This window comes from Micropterus salmoides, unplaced genomic scaffold (genome assembly GCF_014851395.1).
Source record: "Micropterus salmoides isolate LMB-PRFRI ecotype aquatic unplaced genomic scaffold, ASM1485139v1 Ms_hic_scaffold_23, whole genome shotgun sequence".
Lineage (NCBI taxonomy): Eukaryota > Metazoa > Chordata > Actinopteri > Centrarchiformes > Centrarchidae > Micropterus > Micropterus salmoides.
In genome coordinates this window covers 9,408,493-9,435,267 of record NW_024041484.1, presented here as the reverse complement: position 1 = coordinate 9,435,267, position 26,775 = coordinate 9,408,493, and the positions used below count along the sequence as shown (strand labels likewise).

At 39.7% G+C, this 26,775-nt stretch overlaps 1 protein-coding gene across 3 annotated transcripts in view; it reads right to left on the bottom strand.

Moving 5' to 3' along the window:
- Positions 1 to 26,775, bottom strand: part of gramd4a (GRAM domain containing 4a) — a 55,801-nt gene that overhangs the window by 7,300 nt on the left and 21,726 nt on the right. The window contains exons 1-12 of one of the 3 annotated variants that reach the window (XM_038738573.1): positions 17,769 to 18,063; positions 13,778 to 13,898; positions 10,999 to 11,060; positions 9,110 to 9,248; positions 8,571 to 8,596; positions 6,792 to 6,883; positions 5,851 to 5,942; positions 5,163 to 5,211; positions 4,971 to 5,042; positions 4,174 to 4,217; positions 3,923 to 4,032; positions 2,676 to 2,830 (exon numbers count right to left, since the gene is read on the bottom strand). In XM_038738573.1, coding sequence (XP_038594501.1) covers positions 2,676 to 2,830; positions 3,923 to 4,032; positions 4,174 to 4,217; positions 4,971 to 5,042; positions 5,163 to 5,211; positions 5,851 to 5,942; positions 6,792 to 6,883; positions 8,571 to 8,596; positions 9,110 to 9,248; positions 10,999 to 11,060; positions 13,778 to 13,898; positions 17,769 to 17,961 — 1,155 coding nt within the window. In that variant the 5' untranslated portion in view covers positions 17,962 to 18,063. Of the gene's footprint in view, positions 1 to 2,675; positions 2,831 to 3,922; positions 4,033 to 4,173; positions 4,218 to 4,970; positions 5,043 to 5,162; positions 5,212 to 5,850; positions 5,943 to 6,791; positions 6,884 to 8,570; positions 8,597 to 9,109; positions 9,249 to 10,998; positions 11,061 to 13,777; positions 13,899 to 17,768; positions 18,064 to 26,775 lie in introns of those variants that run through there. The other 2 variants (XM_038738572.1, XM_038738571.1) reach the window with 2 other exon arrangements.

Sequence of the window (26,775 nt, the reverse complement as noted above, 5' to 3'; positions counted from 1 at the left end):
TATCTCCAGTTTCGATACTATCACTATACTTAGGTGCCGATTCACTATGTATTACGATTCTTATGTATTGTGATTATAGATAATTTATTTCAATTTTTGTTTGCCTTTTTTAACATTAGACCATGACTGTATATTGTGAGTCATGTTTAAATTTAGCAGCATCATTTCTACCGCATAGAAATGTGGTAAATAAAATAATTTATATCGAAAGTTAAGTCGACTGCTAAATTAGCTGTTCCGGTTTATCAAGCTAGTGGTATAAGAATTGAGGAATTAAAACAATTATATTACAATTATTATTATATTAATAATTATTAATAATAAATACATGAAATAATACCGTAAAACTCTGAATAATAGCCCGGGCTTTTATTTGCTAAAATCACTGAACTGACCCTGCCTATATTTGGGACAGGCGTTCATATGGGACAGGCCTTTAATTCCTTTTTCACAAACCTGAAACTACTATGAAATAGTTAATTTTTTTACAAGTATTATTCTGTTTGAAATAAATAATCAAATAATATCAAATACACGTCATTCATTCATTCATTTGATCTAGCTCCGACAGATAGCTTATGACTTTTATTTTGAAGTAACATCACTACAACAACACGGTTCAGGATGAGAGAAATTAGCAGACACAGAGCGATGGACTTCACACGACAGGATTCACAACGCGGATTAACTTTTTTGAAAAGCTGTTTTGATTCTTTTGATGGGTGGACCCTTACAGACTAAAGGAAGATAAATAATCAAGGAACGGACACATTCAGGCTTAACGAGCGCTTCAAAGGTAACGGGAGGCGGCTATTTTACTTTCCTCTCTTGTACCATGCAGGTTACACCGGTAAATCTATAGGATTTAGACTTTAAGCTCATTGTTCCTGTTAAATGAACTGAACGACTTAATTGTGGAGAATCTAACCGATCTAACGATGTTCAGCAAGTCCATACTGACATATTGATTATACATTTAAACACTAGTATTTGTATTAACGATCAGCTAAAGCAGCGACCTCGCGGGTTTAAGATGTTTTATACATCCAAAGAACTTCTATAAAAACCAGACCAGGCGTTTAACGGAGGCAGACGTTTATTTGTCAAAATGTGTTCCAGCACCAGGCCGGTAAAGGAGGTAGGCGGCTATTTGGGACTCGGCTATTAATTGAAGTTTTATGGTACATTCAATCAATTTAAAATAAGTAATTATAATGTAACAATTTTGATGATATTATGAAGAATAATTAATCATTAATTAATATTAGTAAAACATCGACTCTTTAAAAATTAAAATTTTGTGATTGAAAGTGATTTCGCCCCATCAGTAAGAGTAATCCGGTTCAAGGCAATTAACTGACAGTTTTTAAAAAGCTAATGGCAATAACATTTTAGGGTTAATAACTAAGTGTAATGGAGAATGGGAAGGGTTTAATGAGCTAATATGAAATTACAAGTCAAGGGGCTATTCTATGTGCATTTTAACACTACTTCTCACAGAGCATCTATGTCCAGATCAATGGATTAAAAATGTCAACAATCTGGGTAGATATGGATGAAATAAATCAATGTAATGTTAAAAAAATACATGATGATTATTTAAAAACATCCATTATGAAATTTCAGACTAAAGGTTATTGTGACATTTTTATCCATTCTGTACAAACAGTGACGGCCAGTCCTGAAGGTGTCTCACACATCGCGCGCACACGCTCTCTCTCTCACACACACACACACACACACGCTTTCAGGTGAGCTAGCGGCACACCCAGGCGCAGTAGAGGAACCAAGGGGAGACACACCAGAGTCCCTACCTTCTCAGTGCCAGAGAGCTGAGAGAGAGAAACGACAGAGTACACCTGTGACTGATGCCACAGCAAAGGCGCACACACACATGCTCGCACACTCATCGTCCTGCACATGACAGAGATACATACAGTACACTTTGTGGTGTCCTCACAGAGAGGCCAGGTCATGACAGTGAGTGGCTGCGCTGTAATGTATTATTGACAGGAGTGATGATATTTCGATACTTTACTGATCTCTTTCCTCTCTTTGCTGACCACAGGGGGGGTCAGTGGTGGGAGGTAGACTGACACTTCAGTAGCTGGATTCTTGCCAACATGAAAGATTTAGCATGACCTACAGTTAAAGGATGCTCTCGGACTCTGTCTCCTAAAATAAATGTGTCAATGTTCTTTGGTCTTTACAGAAATGAATGATGTTATTTGACCTGACTTTCTACCTTGAATGGACATGAACACATTCCTTGGCATTTTTAACATGTTGTTAGGATTAGCTGCCTTGCTAAACTAGCTAATTATGTGACAATAACTTCAATTCACAAAACTAGTTGGTATTTCTGTACACAAAGCTACTGTAATGTGACAATGCAATTGCTGCTAAAAGACTTGTGACACAACTGTAAAACCTCTATATATAAGGTATACACTTGGTGAGCTTTTCAGGTTAGCAGCAGGGACGGCTTCAACAAAGACTTAGGGTAGCAGAAATAATCCTCATACATTTCGAACACGTTTTGTCTCAAGACAGGTTTCAGACTAAGCTGTGTTGAATGGTCTGTGTGTGTTTGTTTATGTGCAAGTTGCAAAAGAAAGGAGGAGAAGGAGAGACAGCATAGAGCTGATACAGATGTGCATTTTATGCCCCCTTACCCGCCGGGACACAGTGGCGTTGGTCCTCTCTTTAAGCTGAGGGTCTGTGGGAAGGCTGTTCCACACGATGTAGGGTGTGTCGTACTTGTCCCGCAGCTTTGGACAGCTCTTAAACAAGAAGTCTATGATGAAGAACTTGATACCGGCGTACAGGCCTGGAGGAAGTGAGAGGTCAAGGAAGGAAGAAAGCAAACGCAGAATAAGGAAATGAGGAAAAAAAAAGAAAGAAAAAAGTGCCAACAAAATCTGATATGGCAATCGTACTACAAGGCCTTCCTTTTTTCAGTTTAAAGCCTTTTATCATTTTAAATGTATTCTTCATCATCCAAATTCATTCACGTGATCTCCCTTTTAATATCCTTCACATTTCAGTTTATTTTTATTCACATATTAAAAACAGCTTTCAATGGCTATTCATACAGCTGGTTTGTGGGATTGACATCTGTCTTTACTCAAAAAAAACGAGCCTTGAATTACGTTGTGCATATTGTAGCATATTTAAAAGGGACAAATGGAATCAGTAGTCTAAGCTAAATTCCAAAATGGCTAAATGTGGTAGGCATCAATGACTAATAGTTTTGATTCTTTTCATAATCGTTGAATAATATGCCTATTATTTGTTAGTTTACTTACAGGGACTATATATATAAAAAAATTACAACACTCAGGACTACAAATGTTAACCTAATGGTGGCGCAAGAAGAAAAGTCACAGGATCACCAAAGTGAGTAGGATTCCTTCCCTGGGCAACAGGAATGCCTGTAAAATATTTCTTCGCAATCCATCCAACAGTTCTTGAGATATTTTCATACTGGACCAATGTAGACCTAGCGACTGACAGACCAACATTGCTATCAACAGCGCCATGCTGCTGGCGTGGCAAAAAAATAAATAAATAAATAATCACACTCAATTCTGGAAGTGACTATCTGCAAGTTTGGTTACAGAACATAATTTAATGTAGACACTGTGTCAACAATTATCTTAGCTCCAAGCATCTTCCAAGGATGTATGAGCCCACAGCACCTTGGCGACACTTTATTTACAAGAAATAGCAGCAACTAATCAGATGCCACTAGCCTGCAGCTGCCCCTGACAGGGAGAGGGAGAACAGTTACACTGCATGTATGAATACATTTGTTTGTGTGCGCTGGATTGAATATAAGTATTTGCATTCTTTCAGGGCCCAATGCAGTATGTAACAAAGATAAAGAAGCTTTGGTTTTGTGTGTATGTGTGTGTCTCACCCATCATAAAGCCCATTAGTTTATATGGCAGGACGCAGGAGGTGATGAAAGCCACCCACAGGCAGATGTAAAGTTTCCGCGTGCTCTCCGGCTGCACCCACATGAACAGGCTGACAGATAAATGCACACAAACACACACAGATAAGGAAGAAAGGAAATAAAATATAAGTCAGCAGATCTTTATTTAAGTATTATTATACACTATTTGCATACTTGACCCCCGTAACACACAATATATATTTTTAACTTACTTCTTTATCTTCTCCAAAACATCCGCCATCTTACCAAAGAGGTTCTGTAAGGAGAGTTAAAGCAATGTAAGAACCAGAACTGTTTCACTATCTGTGTAAACTGATAACATGACTGGTAACGTGTCGTACACAAGCGGGAAGCTTCCGGTCTACAACATGAGGCCGATGTGGAAGACCCTGAAACCTGCATTCTATTGAAAATCCAGCAGGGGGCGACTCTTCTGGGTGCAAAAAGAAGTCCGGCTCCATTAGAAATAATGGGAAAATGACCGTCTCTACTTCTCAGCTGAATAATTACCCCAGTAAACACTTTCCTGATGATCATTTAGTAAATTATGGTCCCATTTATTTTAAAATAGACCACAAAGCAGAGTATGTTTCAGGGCGGGGTTATCTATGATTGACAAGCTGTTACCATGGCGACCTGTCAATCAGGCTAGAGCCCACTCGTACCCTTGGCACTGTGTAAATTTAACCAGCACCGTTGAAACAGCTTATCAGGAGTCGGCTGTTCACTTTCTCTGGTGAGTACATTAGTTATCAGCCCTGTTAAAACGACAGTTAACGTGAGTTACAGTTGCACCTAGCTAAGCAAGCTAGGCTAGCTCCGAACACGGCTGTTAGCTCCACCGTATTGTCACTTCCGGGCACTTACTGGTTGCAAAAACTTAACATGGCGGCACCCTATAGGCCAAACTCAAGGCTTCAAAATGGCAGTCCACAAACCAATTGGTGACGTCACGATGACTACGTCCATTTCTTATATACATCTATGGTCGTACTGTACTGTGTCGTACCTGGGCTTTTTGTGCAACATCAAGTACAAGCTGGAACTTCTCAGATACAGTCAAGTCTTCCTTTGGAGGCTCCTGCGGAAAACAAAGAGAAAGGTTAAAAGGACCACATGTTTGCCTCCACTAATGCATATGTTTTCCTCCTGACACACACAAACAGGAAGCGGTTAAACAGGAAGTGGGAAGGCGTCTCACCATGGGTTCAGAGACCTCAGGCACAATGCTCCACTGGATCCTCCAACCTCTGAAAAAATGTGAATAGTGTACATTTTAATTAGGTGTTTTGTTTGGATGAAATTAGGCCACCAAACTATTATTCAAACTCTAAAGCTTGAGTCTCCAACATCTTTCCAAACTTAATCACTTTTAAGGTCACCAGGTGTCCCAGTTTGATAGTCCAAGTCCAGACAGATGTCTGACAAATACTAATGTGCCCTCATTTTATAATGATCACCAAAATGCCCCAGTTTAAATTAATTTGTTGATGTTTATATAACAACTTCATTTATATTTGGCTGTTTGCAACTGTGAGCACAGACAGGAGTTCACCTTGTCGGCGGTAATGTATTGTATTGTTTGTCATGTTTTAAAAATCTGCCCATTATCATCAACACACATTTGCTGTAGTAGATTTGTGTTTTTATGTGGCTCGCACAGAGATAAGAGGTGCACAATGTAAATCTGTTAACCAGTAGCACAGCTGTGGGCTCAGTGGTTAAGTTTAATAGGATTTTATTACACAAAGCACACAGTAAAACCAGAGATGAAGAAAACATATATATTCAAATTAGCAACAGCAGCAGTTTAATGACCATATAGTAAAAACAATCACAATGGATGCTTCCCTAATAGCCGACTAACCACTGAGGAGAACTGTTTTTACCTGGCGATGAGGTAATTTAACGACAAGCGCAGGATAGCCAGGAAGAGTAACATGGGAATGGCCCAGCCATGCCAAGCAGCATTCATGTAGATCTGCAGGTAAAAACAAACAGCACAATTCCACATTTGGCTTATTGATCGTTTTTTTTTCCCAGGGGTGATCACAGTTTACAGAGCAACATTTTACAGCACTACACATTCAATTCAGTACTTTACAGGACTGAGGTCAGACTGATTCAAAAATGTGAATTCTTTCAGCCCACAATGCAGATGAATTGTCAGAAACAAACAGCTGATAACCTGACATTTTAAAATAAAAGTTTTAGAACAAGTATTTCTTTAGCTATCACTTTTATAACAGATTGGTATATCTTTCATAACCACCCACAGTTATCTTTATTTGACAGACCAATACTTTTTATGTATGAGAGGAAGATAAATTGATGACAAGACATAAAGAAACCTAAAGATTCCCTTGACTGATAATTTCATTTCAGGCAATATTATGCCTGTGAAAGATGCTATTAAAGTCACCTGTCAACACTAGAGAGAGACCATTTCTAGCCACTGAGATGGCCTTGGCATGTACAGACACAATCAATGGATTGAAGATGATTTAGCATAAATCACTGGCTGTGGACATTAATTAAGATCTGATTAGACCTCTGCTGCCCTTGGCAGAACCACTGCAATCTGTCACTGTAGAGTAAAAATGACTTTGTTCAATTCCGCAGTCATGTACAACCAAATGGGTTCATCAGTGAACTTTTAGATTTCACTTTTTTGTCTGTTAAAGCTAACTTAATCAACATAGCTCTGTGTCACTCAGAAGTAATATTTTGTGTAATCTGTCAAATTTCTCATGGTTCTACTGTATAATTTCCTAGAGACCGCTAACTTAATAGTGTTGATTTTATGAATTAAAAAAAAGTGCACACTCACAATGAAGGCAATAGCTGAGGTGTAGACGGAGTGCCAATTAGATAAGGCGGAGAGGTTCCTTAAGAAGTTGGTGACAGGTCTGGCTCCTCGCTCTAAAAAACAAGGATAGAGGAATATAGTCAGTGCAGTTTAGGACAAATACATAATGGCACTGTGTCAGTTTCTGATTATTTTCCTCCTACACTGATTTTAAAGGCACTGGAAGTTTTTGTGTACTGGATAAAGGACATTTCTTACTTTAAAACATTAAATAAAACAACCATAGGTAGGGCTGTGCGATAGGGCGATATATGTCATTTGACGACAGAAAAATCTATTGTTTATTTTGTTGTGTTACAAATTCCACACTTTAAGGTAATATTTTCACAAGGGTACAACGCCTTGCATACTTTCACACATGCAGAGAAGACATTTGCATTCAGAATAAACAAACATGGAGGAGAGTGAAGTTTACTCAGAACTGGGTAATACTGAACAGGCGTGCGTGTGTTATGGCAGAAAATTGTGTCCTCTTACATTTAATCTTTTATACATGTTTACTATTATTATTATTATTATTATTATTATTACTATGTCTTTTAGATATATATGTATTGTATTTTTTATCCTTAACGTTTCCTTCTTCTATACTATCTATGTAAGTCTGTCCACATTTACTAGGGTTTAGGTCAGAGCTGTGAGATTGTTTTGGTGTTTCCCCCTTCTTGTTGTTCCTTTCCTCTCCTTGAATGTTCATTCAATTCAGCTGTATATGTGTTTTAGTACTTTTCTGTTTATTCTCTTTTATTAATAAATTCTTCAAAGTCAATGTTTGGCTGTTACTCAATTATTTTTTATGAGCCAATATTCCAGCAGTTCCAGCCATGATTTGTGTATCAGGTAAATGACTTGCTCTCAGACATTCAGCTTACTTTCTAGTTCACCAAGACATACTGTTGTTGTAGTGTCAGTTATTCATAGTTTTCACGTGACGTCACCTTCCAAGGAAAACGCTCCCTTGGAGGGCGAAAAAGACGTTATTTTCCGCTGCCTGCCAACAAATATGCAAGTGATACACTGTTACTTTGAGTTTGTTACTTTTTGCTTTGCCAAAATGCTGGATGTTTGTTGTGCTTTCGGATTTACTAATTGAGGAGGAGACAAGCCTGGGCTGCGTTAGGATTCCCCAGAAGGTAAGAGTAAATGGTAGAAATGCGGCAGCGGATGCTGTAACGTTATATGGATCGGATATGCCCAACACTTGCAGTTTGTGTTCATATCTTTCTTTTTCTTAAGTTGAAAGGTGATCCAAATAAAATTTGACTGCTTTTGCAGCCGCTCTACGGGGAAGTCACGGTGTTGGTCTGTTGACCCTCCAGGTCACTGTGCAGGTCACGTGACTGAAAACTAGCAGGAGAGTTGTGAGTAGCACGTATGCTGGCTCTGGGACCGTCTCGTCCTTTCATGTTAGCTTTGCAGCAAGTAACAACAGCTTGCTAATGTGTAGGGTTAGCAAGCTTGGAAATTCCAACAGTAATTTGTGATATTTCATTGAATTTACATAACTTTCTATATTGGCATATGAGATTTTGGTCATATCGCACGGCCCTAATTATCGGTGGTCACATTAAATTCAAAAGTGTTCAATGAAAAATCATGATCTGAAGCAAGAGGTACTGACAATATATAGTCATTTTTGTAATGCTACAGCAGTTTGTACTGGCTACAAAAACAACTCATACAAAAATGTTGTACTGATAGCTAGAATTTTAATGGTGAGTGTGTGTTTTGAGTACTCACTGAGTCGCCTCATATTTTCTGTTAACCTGGATGAAAAACACAAAAAGGGAAGGTCAGAACATTACGCAGATGCTCACGTACAACAGCAAGAAAAAAAAGCTGCTTTGTGTGCGAGAGGAGGTGGGGACACTCTGGCCTTCGTCAGCCTGGCATGACTCACTCGCTTTCACAAAGGAGGACAGAAATGAGAAAATAAGTGAGAAAAGAGCTTCCATAAAGCCTGAAGCAACCAACATACTGCCACTGAACACTTGATACAGGAAGTCAGCGAAGGTGCATTGGTAGCACATATCAAAAGGTACACACAGTACAATAAATAGTATATGATTTAGATTATTTTGTGTACAAGTGCACATTTAAAATAAAAGCAAGAAAAGTACCAATTCCGGGCAACTGCGGCAAAAAAGAACGACAGCTGTACACCTTTAGTACTCCCCAGCTGCCGTCTAGCTGTCTGACTCCACATCTCCTTCAACAACCGCAGAATCAATACTGAGGACAGATACTTCATGTTCTATTCCAGAGGAGGTCTCACCCACCTTTTAGCACTTAGTGGTTCCTCGGCTTCCACGGTGCTTTCCTCCGGCTGGAAGCGGAAGTCTTCGATGTAAACCCCGAAGCGCTCGTACACCCACTTCTGCAGCCGCGAACTCCAGACCTCCTTCTGCTGTTTGTCTGCTAAAGAGAACAAAAAGGTGTGTAAACAACCCTTTAGATTAGGATTGGTAAATTCACCCAGTTGTATGGAACTCATTTCCCATCTGTTGTTACAGGTTATAGGTACATGTGTTTTGATTCCCTTCACCAACAATAAACATAAATATATGGCTATATGGTAATATGATGTGATCTATAACAACATTTATCTTGTTGTTAATTAGCATGGCTTGTTTTGAGACCCACACATTGGGCTACTCCTAATCCTGGGAAGGAAAGCATAATATGAAACATTTCCTTTCACAACGGATCTTTTGCCTTTCTCTTTCAGAGTGAGAGTGAGTATTCAGTCAGAAAGTATGTTTTTGTCTAACTTTGGTCAAGATAAATAAATAAATAAAACTTCAATAATGATGGAATTTGAAGTGGTAAATCTGTTCTCATTGTGAACTGCATTATCGAGTGGTGAGGCCAGGAGAGCTAAAACCATACTTTGTCCTGACTTTGTTTATTATATTCAGTCTTTAATATAAAAATTTGCGAAACATGGATGACAATATAATTAAACATTTATTGAAAAACATTTACATTTATTATTTTATATTTAAAATAATATTGGTCTTTAGGTTTTTAATTAATTACTCTGCATTGGTTTAAAATTTACATATGCTCTTTTGGCAGTAGAATGAGCTTATCATATGATACAACTCATTTTCGCCCAAAATGTCACTGGTTCACATCCTCCATGTGTGCTGTGTGAGGACGGAAAGCTTGACAGGTTTAGGGGGAGTGGAGCTTAGCAAACGGTCAATTACTAATGCCCCTGAGCAAAACACTACCCTCAGCTGCTGTGGTGTATACACAAATTGACACTAATTGACTGTGGTTGTACTGAGCAGCTACCCTTGGTGACTTGGAGTGACTGTGAATGTCAAGCTGAAAAAAGTGGAAAAAAGTGGCCTGTGACTTTGTTTTTCTCCTCTCAGTGAAATCTGACTTTGTAATTACGGCAAAATGAAAGATCTAGCGGGGCGTTTTTTTCTGCTGCAGATTTATTATCAAGTATTTCTATGCAGATGACAACATTCTGTTCAGAAGCCATTTTAATTTGTAGTTTACACAGTTACCACAGTCCCATCAGCCCAAATAACTTCATCCTCTCTCTGACCTTAAATCCACACACTCACTCTTAATCCATCCTGTAAAAACACTCGCACACACCTCCGACACTGGTTACAGCACAGGCACGTCTGCCCTACATGAAGTGATCTACAATCATAACCCATTTTCCAAAATTAGCCACATGGCCACTATGTCTCTCCCTCCCTTCCTTCCTCTAAAACACACACACACACACACACACACATACTGGCACTGCAGATCTGTAGTAATGACTGAACAGAACCTCCATAGTTTCGTTTTTGATGCATTCATGCAGTTTGTTCCTTCTTCCTTTCTCTTGATGCCACTGGTTGCACACCCGAAACCACGGTGTTAAGTATGTATTTTTGTTGCTGTAAACACAACGCATGAACAACCCTTGAACACTTCCGACACCGTCAGCACTCGCACTGTTCCTGCCGATCACTCCACCGCAGACACATCCTACCACTTCCCCTGCACGCATGCGCACTCAAACAGTCCAATCGATTTCCTCCCACATTTGGAAGACGAAAAAGTCTTCCTTCCCTGCTCATTTCCTGTAAGTCTCAGTGGACGCCCACCCAACCCTCATCTCTCTCACTCTCGCGCTCCACCTCCAGGGTCTTACCTGTTCCATTGTTTGAGGGTGACTGCTGTTTCCGGGGAGGCTGTGGCGGAGAGTCCTCTAGCCTGAGGGGGAGAGAGAGAGAGAGAGAGAGAGAGAGAGAGAGAGAGAGAGAGAGAGAGAGAGACACACACAGAAAAGGAAAAGATCTGTCAAGTGTTAAGTCTCACTTCTCTTTCATCAGAGTAGGGAAGGTCTCAGCCAGTTTATGCAATTTCAGTCTCAAAGTCACTGTTGCAATCTCACAGCAGGTGCCAGCAAAAACAGAACATTTCTTGGGCAATCAAAAACTAAGAGTGAAAAAAAGAAAGCCTACACTGAGACTAGGAGAGCACTTACAACCTTTCCCAATAAGTTTACTAGGGATGCACCGAAATGAAAATTCTTGGACGAAGCCGAATATAATGAAAAAATTTGCAGAATATCAAACAAGTACATTCACATTTTGTCCATAAATTAAATAGTCAAAATTTGCTTTTTAGTCAGTTAAGTAAATTACATGTGTCCATTTACTTTTTATGGACACATGTAATATGTTTTATACTTTATGTGAATATGATCCAATTAATCTTATTTCCATCCTGTATAGACACCTTATTTTGAATAACGGACGTTGTCACATGTGTATCCTCACCCTAAATTCATTATGTCCGACCCAATTTGATGAATAATGTTGTATGTGGTTCTCGTATCGCGCAACATTAAGACTTCACAGCCTCTCTTCAGGTAGGACTCTCATACTGCAACACTTGTCTTTGTAAAGAGAGAAACTGCCTGTCAACTCGCACTGGTCCATTTCAGTGGACAGAACAGTGTCTGCAAAAGGCAGTTTTTGCGTCTTTCTGGGACACTTTAAAAATGCTTCCAAAACTGCCGACAGGTCAGCGTCATTGTTCGGTAAAATTTCTTGGGTCTTTTGATTCATTAGGCCAAACAGAATGTGCTTTTTTTTTTTGCCATATTCGGCTGATTAATTTCAGTGGCCGAACATTCGGTGCATCCCTAAAGTTTACTCTTCTGTAGGACTCGATTTAAGCTCATTCTATGCAAATGTGTGAAATGGAACAAAAGATAGAATAGGTGTAAATGCAGAAAATAAAATCAAAAGATGAAAAAGCATTCCAAGAGTTTATTAGATTTGGCATGCTTGTTGTCCTTTCATCTTTAATGGTGGTCATATTTATATATTATGGCCATGAAATGCTTGCTTAAAAGACTGTATTGATCTTTCATTACTAAGAAGTCATTTGGAACAATTTATGGAGATAGGAATTTCCTTAAATCAAATGCTCCATTTCAAATCAATTCTTCATTAATTTATGATATGGTGATGCTCGTCTGTGGACAAACTTTAAATGTCTGCATGTTCAGCTAATTTGTTACATACTGACCTAAAACAAATTACAATGATTTTCCAAAGAAAACATCCTGATTAAGACTATATTGACATTTTGACATTATGCACCTTTAAAAATTAACCATTACTGTCAAGTAAATTTCTTGTATTGAAAAAAAAAAAAAACCTGTTAAAAAGTCTAATAAAAACGTTTTTGGCCTCAGTAACTAAGATGTCTTCAAACACAAAATTCAAGCTGCAGATAACTCAAGGTTGAATTTGGTCCATGTGTTACGACAGCCTGTGCTTTCATACAAAGACAAAGGATGGCACTGAAAAAAGTCACCTACTATTACTGATTCATCATTATCGATTATCTGTTATTTATTCTCTCAATTATGTGTGACAAACGAAAAGGAAAAAACTTGAATAAATGAGGGAAGACATATACTAAATGCAGATGCTTCCACAGCATGAGCATGAGTCACTAAATGGTTTGCCAAAGTATAAAAATGGTTTGAATCATATGCTATGGCCTTCACACTCACCAGATCTCAACCCAAATGAACACCTATAGGAGGACAGTTGTTAGACAACATGTTAAACAGCGCTCACCAACACCATAATCACAACACCAAATGAGGGAATAATATTTTGGTAGAATGGTGTTCATCCGTCTAGCAGTTGCAGAGACTTAAATAATCTACGCCAGCTACATTGAAGCACTTCCTAGTGAAACCAGAGTGGTTTTGTGATTTGTGCACGCTCTACTGCCTTGCTCAAGAACACTTGGACAGCAGCCACAGAAAAAAAGCACCTTCATCTCTCCGGCTGGATACTGCTGACAAAGGATTACGGAAGACAACTCCCAGGTCAAGGTACATTACTTCACCTCTTACAAAATCCTCAACTGTCTCATTCCTGAGGCTGTGTTTCTGTGCTGATAATCACTTGGAGAGCACTAGTGGAATTTCCCATTGGCAGGCACAGAAACATCATCTGATCACAAACACAGAGCCATGCATATACACCCTGGGTTTAACAGGGTGGGTCGCTCGGTGCCAAGAGACGCAGGCTTTTCCTGACACCAGCAGAGCTACTGTGTCAGAGCATGCACTTGGCGACACAGACAGCCGCGTGACTCGTTTCTGCACTCTTTCCATCTCCCTTAAAACACAAACACACACCTCCTTATGGAATTCCCCGCCTACCGGGCTGCTGAGGCCTCTATTTATAACGGAAACCTTGCGTAGCACTGACACTGACACATACACACACACACAATCTAGCCTGACCTATGATAAACCCATTGCTGAGTTGAAATGTTACAAAGAGCAGTGTCACCATTTCCTGTCGCTCCTTCGTTATTACTTCCTATCTCGCACATTTAGCCCTCATCTCCTGTCGCCATCGTCATGCACTTGACTTGCTCTCATGTTCTCTTACCTGGACTTGAGCACCTCGTTCATCTTCTGCTCCAGGTCTATCCTCTTGGTTCGCTCTCTTTCCAGCTCCTGCCGCAGAGAGTCCACATTGGTCTCTTCCCGCAGCTTCCTCAGCTCCTCCTCTGGAAAACACAACATAAACGCTGGGGGTCAGTGTCTCAAATTTTCGTATGAAAACAGTGCAACCCGGAGAGCTCCACACACACACACACATTCGGGGTCATGAACAAGGCATCGGATACTGTAAGTAATGTTGATGTGGAACATTTCATCTAGCATTTCAGATAACACAACCCTTTGATTTTGGTAAAAACAAACTTCAATTTCACCAAAACAGTATAAAGTAAGCAAGTATAAAATATTTTTTAAGTGGAAGCAAATTTGGAGTCATAGAAATTGAGAACAGCCTCTGCTTATGTGTGTCACTCTCGTTTCATCTCTCACTTCATCTATCTCCTTCACCTCTACCTCACTCTTCCTCTTTGTCACTCTGCTCCTGGCATTAGGTGGTTTCAGGTATCAGGGCTTTCAAAGCCTGGGGTGCAACATCAGCGGTGTTTCCTCTCAGTCTATTGTCCCTGACTAAAGGGACGCATGAATATTGGAGGACAGGAGGCAATATAAGTGTGTACAGGTGCAGAAGCACAAATTAATGGATTAAAGCTTGCATGCATTTATGTACCAGTCCCCCCCCCCCCACTTTAACTGGAAACACCATCACATTGAGGATTCATAGGAAATTGCAGCACAATAACACTACATGGTCTTGATAACAGAAGTACAAGCTGTGGCACTGAGCACTAAGATCATTATCTCTACAGCCTAAAACACAAGAAACATTGCCTTCGAACAGACCAAACTGACAGTGAGGAAAGTGATAAAAGCGGGGTCATGCACCCCCTGGCAAAGGAAAGTTTATATCATCTGCCCCCCCCTTCTTCTCGCTAATATCATTTCACCACACAGATAGGGGATTTATATTACATAAATTTAGCTGCTAGTTTGTCTTTCTCATCACCTGATCTCATATCTCACTCACCCTTCATCTGTTCCCATTAAGGCTAATAAAACATTCATTGCCAGCACCTCCTGTAGCTAAAGCATCGCCAACAACACTGTGTGCTTTTACGGAGGGACATATAATGTATCTTTATATCATGTATAAAATAACATTTCAGTTTAGTAAGAGCAGTAAGGTTTTAGTCTTCTTTTTTTTTTTTTTTTTACTTCGCATTGATTAAGTTTTTCCTCTCCTACTTCATCTATGTAATATGAAACTTTCATCGCTCCACTGGCTCAGTTTGCCTTTCTCCCTCTCTCTATCTCCTGAACATAAGAATGTGTTTATGCTACAGTATTTAAGTACGTAAACAAGGCAGAGAGAGTGAGTGAGTGTGATTTTGTGTGTGCGTAAGAGTAAGCCAGAGGCTGGCCAAAGGTTTTCTATGGGCTAAGCAGCTTAACACTGGCTAGGTTGCCCCGTGCCAGGAGATCCACAGCTAATTATAAATCTATTAGACAAATGACTAACAGCAGCAGAACTAGATCAGTGGTTTGCGCTGTACTGAACGTTAATGCTTAAGAGCAAAAGGAGTGGCACTTGACAATCTCACTTGACAGACAATGGCTTACAGACAACTTAATACTTGCTGCCAAACGAAGCATTGTGGCTGGAGGAGACTTACTACTGTTTGAAAATGAAGAGCAACAAGAACACTCTCAGACACCCTCATATAAGCTGTAAATATTACATTGACATATTGTCACTATGTAAAGTTGATACAGAAAACATGTTTGCAAGCAATGTGATTTGACAGCTGATGTATGCAATTCTAATATTCAATGTCTTTTGTCTTTTAGTTCTGTTTTGGTCTCCACCCCCTCCTGAGGGAGACATCTGGCTCTTTAGTTTCTTAACGCTCCACCATGCTCACCAGCTAGTTGCTAACTTTCATTTGGTGCTGGGCAGAGTGCGTACAGTGGGTTTATCAAATGTTTTCTGCTGAAAACTGCTGCAGAAAGGTTTGTAAAGCAGAAGCAAACTGCAGAGAGGGCGACAATTCTCAGTGGGTTTGTCTCCAAGTCATCATTTATTCCACTGTTAATACAGAATATTGATTAGTGCAGCTTAAAGTTCCTTCAGCCTTGGGTTGGCAGCCGTTTCCAGGATTTATTGCTCTAATTTAAGTTGCAGCAGTCAACATGCATACAATACATAACTGCTTGAAATTTAAGAACACCACCTTAAATGGATGTCACATGAGGTCAGTCAACAATATATAACATAAGGAATTTCATCACTTCAGTGTGTAATCCCAGTTTGTGATTTACAGAAAAAGAAAAGTGGTTTATTTCTACACAAAACCATTCATGGTGCTGCCCTAAACAGTGAATACTAGATGTACTACAGGCCTATTCATATGATGCTGTCACTCATCTGTTTCAAGCACCTGACCACCTTTTACACTCCCTTTCTTTCCCCCCATTTTCCTACCCCCAAAGGTAGTTTCCCTTCACCTTGGGCAAATGTCTGTTCTTAACCCTTTCTCCACCCTTTTCTTCTCCATAATTTCTTTCCTTCCACACTGACCAATTCCTTCCCAACAGCAGAAACAGACACCTAATAAAAAAAAAAAAATCCATAATATTGTGTTAGAAATGGGGCCACAAGTGTGTGATACAGCACAGCATGACACAATACTATGGTATGTGTGTCAGACACAAAGAGATAGAGTACAAGCAGTTCCTGTTCCACAGAGGCCCCCTACATCAGATAGCATATTAATAATATTGTCAACACACCCATTGCGCTTCTAAAATTGGATTGCTGTGTTCTATATATAAATCTCCACCCTGGGTTACCATATCACAGGGTCTCTTTGGCCATTATGAAGGCTAGTAACTACACCATTTATCTGTAAAACAGACAGAGGATTAGCTAAATGCCATGCCAGGAGATGTCACTTTAATAGCATTGACCTTCTCTCTCATGCGGGCTTTCCATTAAAAACTCTAATCTCTGAGAAAAAAAAGCAGACAGCAATTTGATAAGAGTTACACAGATTATATTATCTGCTAATAAAGGTTAGCAAGCAGCAGACAATATTAGTGGTGGGCAGTTTATTGCGATATGAGGATCTGACTGAGGCCAAAGGGAGCTAGTGTCGCCTTGTTAAGTTTGGGTAATAAAGTGAATTCAGTTTCAGATAAGGTTCAACTGGTCAAGTTGTAGTTAGAACCTCTGCTGAGGTTTGAGTAAAATAACTTTTCAACGTAATTTTAACATTGCCATGGATTGAAGGCAAGTTTGTCTGAATACATCTGAACAAAAAGGAATAGAAAAAAGCTGAAAAGGCACAAGCCAGCAGCAAGTGTCATGTGAACTTCCTTTATAAATAGCACAATCATCTTCAAAATTGAAACCATGACACAGAATAGAGGAAGTCACATTAGATAACATCATGCAACCAGCATCTAGACACAGACAAACTCCACCTCAATGCACTTTGCGCTGGTTTCAACATGCTGCTGATTGGACTGCCGTTTCTATGGTTCTGATTCACCACTGAGGGAGAGCTGCTATTTTTAGTTGGACAGAGATGAGTTTGGGTTAACAACATGCAGAGGTTGAGTCGGTTGAATGTACTGAGGTTGATCATATTTGTGTTGACTAATATTTATCTCACTGGGATAGAGGTTATCTAGGAAATGGAGAAATTTGACTGACATCCTGAGGTTTATGAGCCGACATGCGTTTATGACGACTGATATACCAATAAAGATGAAGCTATCTTGGTATTCATTTTGTACATCTCCCTGGGGCTGATCAAATAGCCTAAAAAACAGAAGTTTACAGTACTGCCTCTGTATACTCTGAAGTCAAAGTGCAGTGTGGCTGCCAAACAAGATTTTAGTTATCTTAAGTTTACAGTACAATGTAATAAGGTAAAATTGGTCCATAAAATTCCTGATTTTGAAATTGACAAACTTACTGAGGTTGAGATTGCTTTTGTGGCTTTTGATCTTATCAACAGCTCCACTGTAAAGCAGCTCAAAGCTATCAAAGGTGAAGTCCTCCATCTTGCACAAACCCATCCGTCTCTGCAATTGCCCAGTCCCTGGGACACTTGTGCAGGAACGGGACGGCAGAGTGGCCGCCTTGGGTCTTTCTTGAAACTGAGCCATGGCTACAGGTTCTCCAGGTTCGGTCCAGCTTGTTTAGCACGCTCTGCTACCTAATGACCTAAAGCCCTTCGAAGCCCACCGGACTTCAGATATATGCTCCGTGTTCACATGTCCCATCCAGAGACCAAGGACAGGTCCCTCGGTGCTAATCAGTCACCAGCAACACAAGAGACTGTTCTACTAGGCCTCCATGCACAGAGTGATGGTCAGTGATCGCCGCTGGTCTGAGTGTGTTAGGCACTCGGTAAAAGGAGAAGGAGGGCAGTGGAGGTACAGAGAGAGGTGGGGCTTTGCTGGGTGACCAGCAGACTAAGAGGGACTGGAATCTGAGATTTGTAACACACACACGTTATGCATGTTCATGTGTTAGTATGGGTTCATTTGAGTGGTTGTGTACATATGTGTGACCATCGGTTATGTGTTTTGCTTTGTGCATGTTCATATTTGTGTGCAGGGGTATGTGTGCGAAGATGCGCTAGTGTACATAAGTACTGTAAGTACGCAAGCAAAGCAAATTCCTTTTCATCCGAGCAGGCAAAGTTTTTAAGCCCTAAAGGAAAAGTACTGTGCGAGTTTGTCAATCCAGGTCAGAGACAATGGCTCCTTTCATTAAAAGAAGGTGGGGGTAAGGGGGGTACAGATGAAAGAGAAAGCAAGAGAGAGAGGCAGAATCGGCTGCGTCACATTGGTCTCTCATTGTTCCCATTCTCTACAGTGTTTGCCACAACAGGGGTTGACTTGGACAGAGAGGAAGGTTGAGATTTGTGGCTTCCAACCAATCTGCAGGTATAAATACACCATTCAAGACACTGACCATGGACAAAGGGAAGGGGGTGACAATAAAAACCCAGACCTGGCAAATGGAGAGTTTAAAAAAGGCCAAAATGTAACTGGCAATAAGAATAAAGGTTTATAATACCAGGGTTTTTCCTGCATATAGAAATTTTTGGCGCTCCCAAAGAGGTTTTAGCGAGTGCCAAAGGAAAATCCTCAGCGCCAAAATGATCAGAATTTATTTATTTTTTTAAACTTTCAAATCCTCTCCGAATGTGTTTTAATAGCAATTTTTCAAACAACTGTTGAGCAAGCAGAACATAAACTTAAATACGTCTTCTTTGACTTCCAGCAGTCATCTTTCCCCTCATCCACAGTGGCTGTATTTTACACATGCAGCTGCTGTGTTGGTTTGACCCGCCTGAACGCTCCGTTACGAAGCTTGCGCTAATGACTTCCTATTATTTCTCTCAAGATAAAAGCCGTTTGTGTGTCTTGGTATCAGTGTTGGGCAAGTTACTCAGAAATTGTAATATATTACTAGTTACTTATTACTCCTTAAAAAAGTAATATTACTGTATTACTTTACTTATTACTGGGTGATAAAAGTAACTAGTTACGTTACTATATTACTTTCCAGTGTTTCGCACAGAAAGACGGGGGGTGTTCGCGAGAGAGAAAGCGGGAGCGAGCCAGGAGGTGCTGCAGGAATATATGCTCCTCAATACAGCTCCTTTGAAAAAAATGATTTTAAATACGCCTGGTAAAAATTTGGAAAATCAATATGTGGCGGTCTGCGTTGATAATTATCCAGATTATAGGCCAATTATGGGAAACACTGCTTTCACTACCCCCACACCCCTTCACCCCCAAACAAAGCAGTCTCTCCTGACTTTATAAGCATATAACCTAGGCCTAACGTTTCTTAATGCCACCAGCAGAAATAAAAAATTAAGCAAGTAAATTCCGACTTTTAAAACAGACGTTTTACTGCACATGTAGCCTATTTATTATTTATTATTTATTTAAGAGCAGTAGTTACCAAACGTTGCGTTAACACCACTCTCTCCCGACGAGTCAAAGCATCAATGACAGTAGCTGCCCGAGTTTCTTTATGTAAATTTCACGTTGCTGTGCTGCTTCAGAGACAGAACACTGGTCGGTATTCACAGGTACTGTCACTTTTAAATTTTACTTCTGAGCACTAGTGACGCTCACCTCTTCCCGTTCTCGCCTGCCTGCTAATCTCCGCAGGGAGATCTGGAGCCTTTAATGCAGCCGTGTATAGTGGATTGTCACTTTTCGTTAACCAACCAATCACAGCCTGGAGGGGGTGGGACATTAAACTACAGCACTACAGCAAACTTTAGAAATGTTTAACTCATCGTTCTGTATGCAGTTTTTATTTCTGACAAGTTAATTTTCATAAACAAATGAGTAGAGCATTTTTCTTGCACAATAATTTAGTGACTGAAAACAACCCACAGAAACTGCTGTTTTGTCCAACTGGAATTAATATTAGGCTTCTAATGGTAAGCTATAGTAGCCTGTACTATTATCTTAAACTATAATGAATTACACACAAACATTAGCACTAATCAAACCTTAACCATGGTGGTGTAGGCTAATATCAGAAAATGGTTTTATTTGTGAAACAGCTAAATCTATAAATAAACTATCTGTAGGCAGATCATCCAAATAAAGTGTAATATGTAAATATATTATAATAACACTATACTTTCTATTTAATGTTATATATGATATTTTTGTTTATCAAATGGTCAGATATAACAAGAAAATGCATAGATTTTGGTCATTAGGTAAGTAATTGCCTTTACTGAACATGTACCCATCATGCTTACTGTCGCACAAAGTCACCCCCCAAAGGCCCATTCTGAGCCAGGAAAAACCCTGAATACAGACTAAAACATCATTTTTTCAATTGTGAGACATCATCTTCTTTCAGTTGGAAATAAAACTGTTACAAATCTACACAGACAGCTGACACTATGTTGATACTGCCTATATTCTGCAATGTCAAGTTCACAACAAGTGTTTTAAAGTGAATTACAGTGTCAGATCAAAATCTTTCAAATTTTAATTTTAGAATTATTATACTGTAGTTTAGGTTGTACCTAGACAGAGCAAAGAGCATTAATTATTGCTGAAATCCGCCTTAGCTTAACCACTAACTAACTATATTTTGTCTTTCTTCTGTCTTGTATGTTTTTAAATGATCTTTCCTCTCTGTAGCCTCCTTCCACTCTGGCCCCGATATCTCTGGGTGACCTAGATTTAACTCACTTGTTTCACTTTTTCCACCCTCTACAGCAACATGTTGAATGTTGACTTCATGGCTAAATCTGAAACTCCGTCGTCCCTGCAACATCAAAACAACAACTACACTCTTCCTTTGCTGACCGCTGGTTCACATGACACAGAGTCAGACGGCTTGACAGGAAATGAGTGGGGAGTAGGGGGACCATCTTCTCTCTCTGTGGATGTCTCTGTTACTGTGCGTGTCTGTGTGCATGCTGAAATATTTATGTGGGAAAGAAACATGCAATCAATAATCTAGATAAATAATGTTCCATAATCCAATGTTGTGTCAGCAGGGAGGACAGCATCTGCTTGTTTGGAGAACAGTAATCACATAATAGATGTCATTACATCATAGATATCAGGTCAAGACTGCAGTCTCCTCTCAGAACTGGGAACTAAATGCTTTCAGGGAAACAGCACGGAAAACAAATGACAATTCTGAGGTTCAACGCAACGCAAATTTGCTAGAATACATACTATATATTCAAATTACATGCTGTACATCCTCAGTTATAGATAATGTCAGTCATTTCTTTTATACAGTGAAATATACGCACACAGGCTCAGTGTCTTACCTGAACGCTTGGACATGCTGCCTGGTCAGAAGATTGAGACTGAACTACCCAGGATGCCACCTGTTGCATTCTCACAAGATTGGCTACAGCTACTGAATGATGACTAAACACTTCTCATGAGGGTACAACAAAATTAAAATCTAACAACTGGGACACAGACACAGAGGTTACATGAGTTACAGGTCCGTTTAACACAACGTTCTTCCCAAACTCAAACATCCCAGAAACCCCTGCTTCTGAGCTGTCAGGACCCATTCTGCCTCAACAACTTCATTTCCTGTTGTACAGAGCTCACCTGTGACAGAAAGGTCTCCTTAGCAGCCACTGAGCAAAGGTTATTCATTATTATGAAGCATGACCTGCAGCTTTCTTAGAAAGAGAATGAATCATTCAGAGCGCGTCATCAGTAATGAGCAAGAATCCTGCAGAATACTCAATCACTTGCTTAATTATCTCCATTTTTCTACTGTATAACAACTCTCTAGATACTAAAATATAGACAATATGCCCCAACAAATACTGAAATCCATTCTTATATATTTTCTTCTAAATTAAAACCTAAAAAGCATCCAACATGTTTGCTTGTTTTGTTTTGTCCTTAAAGACAAAATACAGCACTACACTGCACTGTCATCCTGATCTCACTCATGTGAGGACTCAAAAATCACTGCACATTTGTGGTTTGGTATATCACTTATTGCAGACAATGTCAGATCATAGCAATATATATCTGGGGCGGCTGCAATTCAGCCTGACTCTAAAATATTTAGGTAAATATCCAGCTTTGGTTAAAGTGGACCTTGAGAAAGCTTCTTCATTTGTTTCCATGGTCAAGAATGAACATTCAAGACATTGCTAGAGCAACATATACAGAGACAGCTTGATTTTTAGTTATGTAGTTAATTCCTGTAGCTGAAAGGACTGCACACCCACACCAGGTGTTTTTAATTACTCTGGCTAATTGCATGTCACAGTCGCTTTTCCTGCTACGATACATCCAGATGTGATGTGGGCTATGGAGGGAAGTACGTGTGATAGCAAATTCAATGAACAATGACAATTGTGACTGTGTACATTGTTCTGCCTTAATAGGTGCAACAAAACTAACAAAAGAGTGACGGAGCTGTCAATCAAGGACAGTCTGTAGTTTTGAGGTCTAACCAGACAACAGAAGTGAAAACACCTGTGGACTATGGGTGTTTAAAATTGACACTCTGGGTTCTTAATATCCATTATTTTTAGGCAGATTAAGACAAAGTGTCTTTTTGATATACACAACTGGGATGTACTTGTTATTCTGGGTGGTTTCCCTAGTACCAGTGGGTTTATTGAGTACCAGATGGTATTGTAAAGAATTCAAGGCATTACGGACCTACTGCAATTTATCTCCGATTCCATTAGCTTTCAGTTGTGCTGCTGCTGCTGCATTGTGCATGTTTGCATGTAGCCTTTATGTGTTTGTTCGTCTGCCCAGTGTGAAGTAGGGCAGGAGCTAGAACACTGTATTGATCAGCCAGTCTCTGTAGTGCACAAAGCCTAGCCTGTTCCCCTGCGGTGATCTTCAATACACAACCCCTCAAACAGGATAGTCTCTCTCACTCTCTCTCTCTCTCACACACACACACACACACTTCGGTCAAATGTTATGGAACTAGAATTGTTAAAACCAATAAACCCAATTAAAGCAGAGCCTGCCTATTTCTCACAATGTGATTATACGTATGGAGACACTACAAACATGTGCTCACTTTAGCCTGCGACGTCTAGGATGAACATCAACAGAACATCTCTCTAGTGCATTTGTGCTTCTGTGTGATCATCCATTTATCTTGTGTACTCCTTTTTGTTTATGCAAAAATAGACACACAAAGCTAGAGATATTGACAAGCCCAGTGTTTCCCACACATAGGCTTACTTTGGCAGGCCGCTCAGGTATATTATTATATTATAAAGTAAATTTGGCGACCCATTATTTTAATACAAAAAAGTTATTGGCAAACATGTAAGGAGCCTAGCTAATAAGGAGAGCTATGTTAACGTTGAATTACAGTTGGTAGCGAGCTTAGAACAATGATCAAGCAAAAGGTGGTTCCAAATTTGTGCAGCCAGAGAAAAGCAACTGCAGGCGCCTGCTTGCTTCCGCAAGGTCTTAATGTTATTTGATGGTGATGTGACATCATGGTGACATCCAACCCCCCCCCGCAACAGTTGCACTGTTATTCTGTGGGAAACACTGAAGCAAATACTAAAAAAGCAAAAGGCAAAAGAGAAAAACTAAAAGGGGACACAAAGGCAAAGAAAGAAAGACATTTAGAGGTAGCAAAGGGAATACAAATAAAAGCAAGAGAGAACTAAGGAGAGAGAAATGAAGCAACAAAAGCGTAGCACATTAGGCCTGCTCATATAATTACATGAGGTGATTTCCACTGGCACTACTCTCTGCCATTTTACCAACAGTAGGAAGGTCAGTTCAGCTCAGCTCTGTCACCCATGGGACATATTCCAGTTGATATACCCCTCTGCTATTCCATCCATTACTATAATAATTATAGGACTATCACAGGGCCATCACTCAAGGAATCTGTGTTCTCAGTGTAAATCTCCGGGGCGAGGACTGGGAAATGCAAAAATTCACACAGAAACACAGGGGTGTGAATATAGTGCCGTTTTATGCTAAAACACACGCATAATTTACATCTCCATTGTGTGTGTCCTCTGTGGTTGCTGCTATAAATCTTCAACCTCTCAGAGCTCTGTATGATAAAATATGAAACAGCTAGTCTGCATATAATGAAGGAATGGCTGACCGACTGATATTCTAATTTCTGAGAACTCCATGATTGGAATTTGAAATTTGTCTTAGCTTAACCATAAAGGGTGCTACACTAAGTATAGCATTTTAGCACTTAAACATAACATATTTATGTTGACATCTTGGGTGGGTAAAAACTTGCTCATATGAGCATGTATCTCAGCTTGCAATATTGAAATGGTTCTAACCAATGATAAAACAGGGCTATGGTGCCTACAGTAACATGGCTAAAACCAGCCAGCACAGAATAATTTGTGTTACTGTGGATAATCCACAGACCTCACTTAAGACAGTTTATCAGGAGCTGCAGTTTTTTCTAGGTCTGTAGATTATCCTGCACATGTAACCATAACAATGTCTTTAAAAATACACGCCTCCATAGATGGGATATGTGAGAAAATGTGTCTTATGATTTGAGTGAACCACCTCTTACTTGAAGTACTGAAGCTTACCCATACAAACACATTATGCTTACATGACACACTATAGATCTACTACAGCACTTCACTTGCTCAAGGTAGAATGACATGCACACACATTAATGCATTTATTCAATGATGAAAACATAAAAAAAAAGAGTGACAGCACACTGCTAGAATTTTAAACTAAACTGATGAGTCTGTTGTGGGGGAGAGAAATGGAGATGAAAGTAATAAATGAGAGGAAGTGACTAAAAAGGACCTGCAGAGGAGAGAGAAATGAAGAGAAAAACTGAAGGAACTGTAATACAGCCGAAGGCCATCATGACCTCCACTGTGTATGTGTATAAACCTCCTTCTATGTGATCTCACGTCCGGAAAAATGGTTACAAATTAACCAATAAAGTGCCCTCAGAATAGCACTGGTCAATCACAACAAATGCCAAGGGAAAAGGCATGGGCCATTGTACACACACACACACACACAAACACACACACACCATCTGGACTGGAAACTCGTGCCTCCTGTGAAGGCAGGAGACAATATACTTGAGCAGTGTGTTTGTTTTGGCATCCAGCGTGGGCCCGGCTTTATTTTAGGCAGCAGTGAGAAAGACGTCAGTGAGAGAGAGAAAGGGGAGAGAATGCGCCTACGCTCGATTCACTCTAAGTGTGAAAGAGATCCAAGAAGCCCAAATAATTTCTTGGGTTAAATGCTGATCCACCATTAGAGAAATAAGCACAAAATCGACACACACACACTTCAAGATTTGGAAGGACTAGTCTCAATTACTTTTGCTCCTAACATGCCATTATGTTTCTTTTCCTGTGGGAAAGCATGTTTTTAAAACTGTAAGAGGCCAAAACATTTTCTTATACTCTCAGTGAAAAAACCTGCACCGTGAAGTTCAAACTGAACTGTAAGCTGAAACAAGTCCTGGCAACACAAGAAGAGTTAAAAAGCTAGCAGCAAAAGTGGAACACATTTATATTTTAGGTGTTGAGCTGATGTTCTCATCTAGAGCAACTTAATATTCACAAGCAAGCTGTGCTGACTGTTGAAAACAGTGACCTTTCAATTATGAAATTGTCTTCTACATGAACCATGTGTGATTTAAGGCTGCAAATTATTATTTTTAATTACCAAGTTGTCTATTTTTGTTGATAATTGTCAATAGAATGTGTAAAAATAGCAGAAATATGTCACACACTTTATCCCAGACGTCACTTCTTTACATTCCCTGTCTTGTTTTGTCTGACCAACGGCCCCAAACTCAAAAAAACTTACATTTACGCTGATATAAACTGTAGAAAAAACAACATGTTCTTGCAGTGGAAGCCATTCGTACAGTAGTTATGTCATTTCAGATTTTCACTATTTATGGTCTGCATTTTGGTGTATTATTCTAGCTACAGTTTGTCATTTTATAACACTGATACCAACCTTACTGTTAACTGTTCACTGACCTACAGCTGTGTCAGGGCTGTGTTAAGCTACTGCTATTGCAAAACCAACATGTCCACTGCTACTGCTTCACATTAAACATTTGCAATAGGGATGCACGATAATTATCGATCCGATATAATATCTGCAGATATTGGGCATATTTTCATTACCAGAAGCATATCAGAAAATGAAATTTTGGCCGATTATTTAGCCGTTTAGAATCAAACAATGCTGTAACGTGCGCCGCTGCTGTTGTCGCGCTGTGGGTTTCATCATTAGTTTGTAGGACATTTTAAGCACTCCCAACTTGCCATCTCTCGTCATCTAGAATACATTTTACATGCTGAGGAGTTCGAATTTTTCTGAATGGAGTTTGGATCGATCAGGGCTATGCTATGCTAACTTGGTAACAGTAAAGTACAATGATAGCTGAAATAAAGTTACAGACACATGTTTTCTGAACTC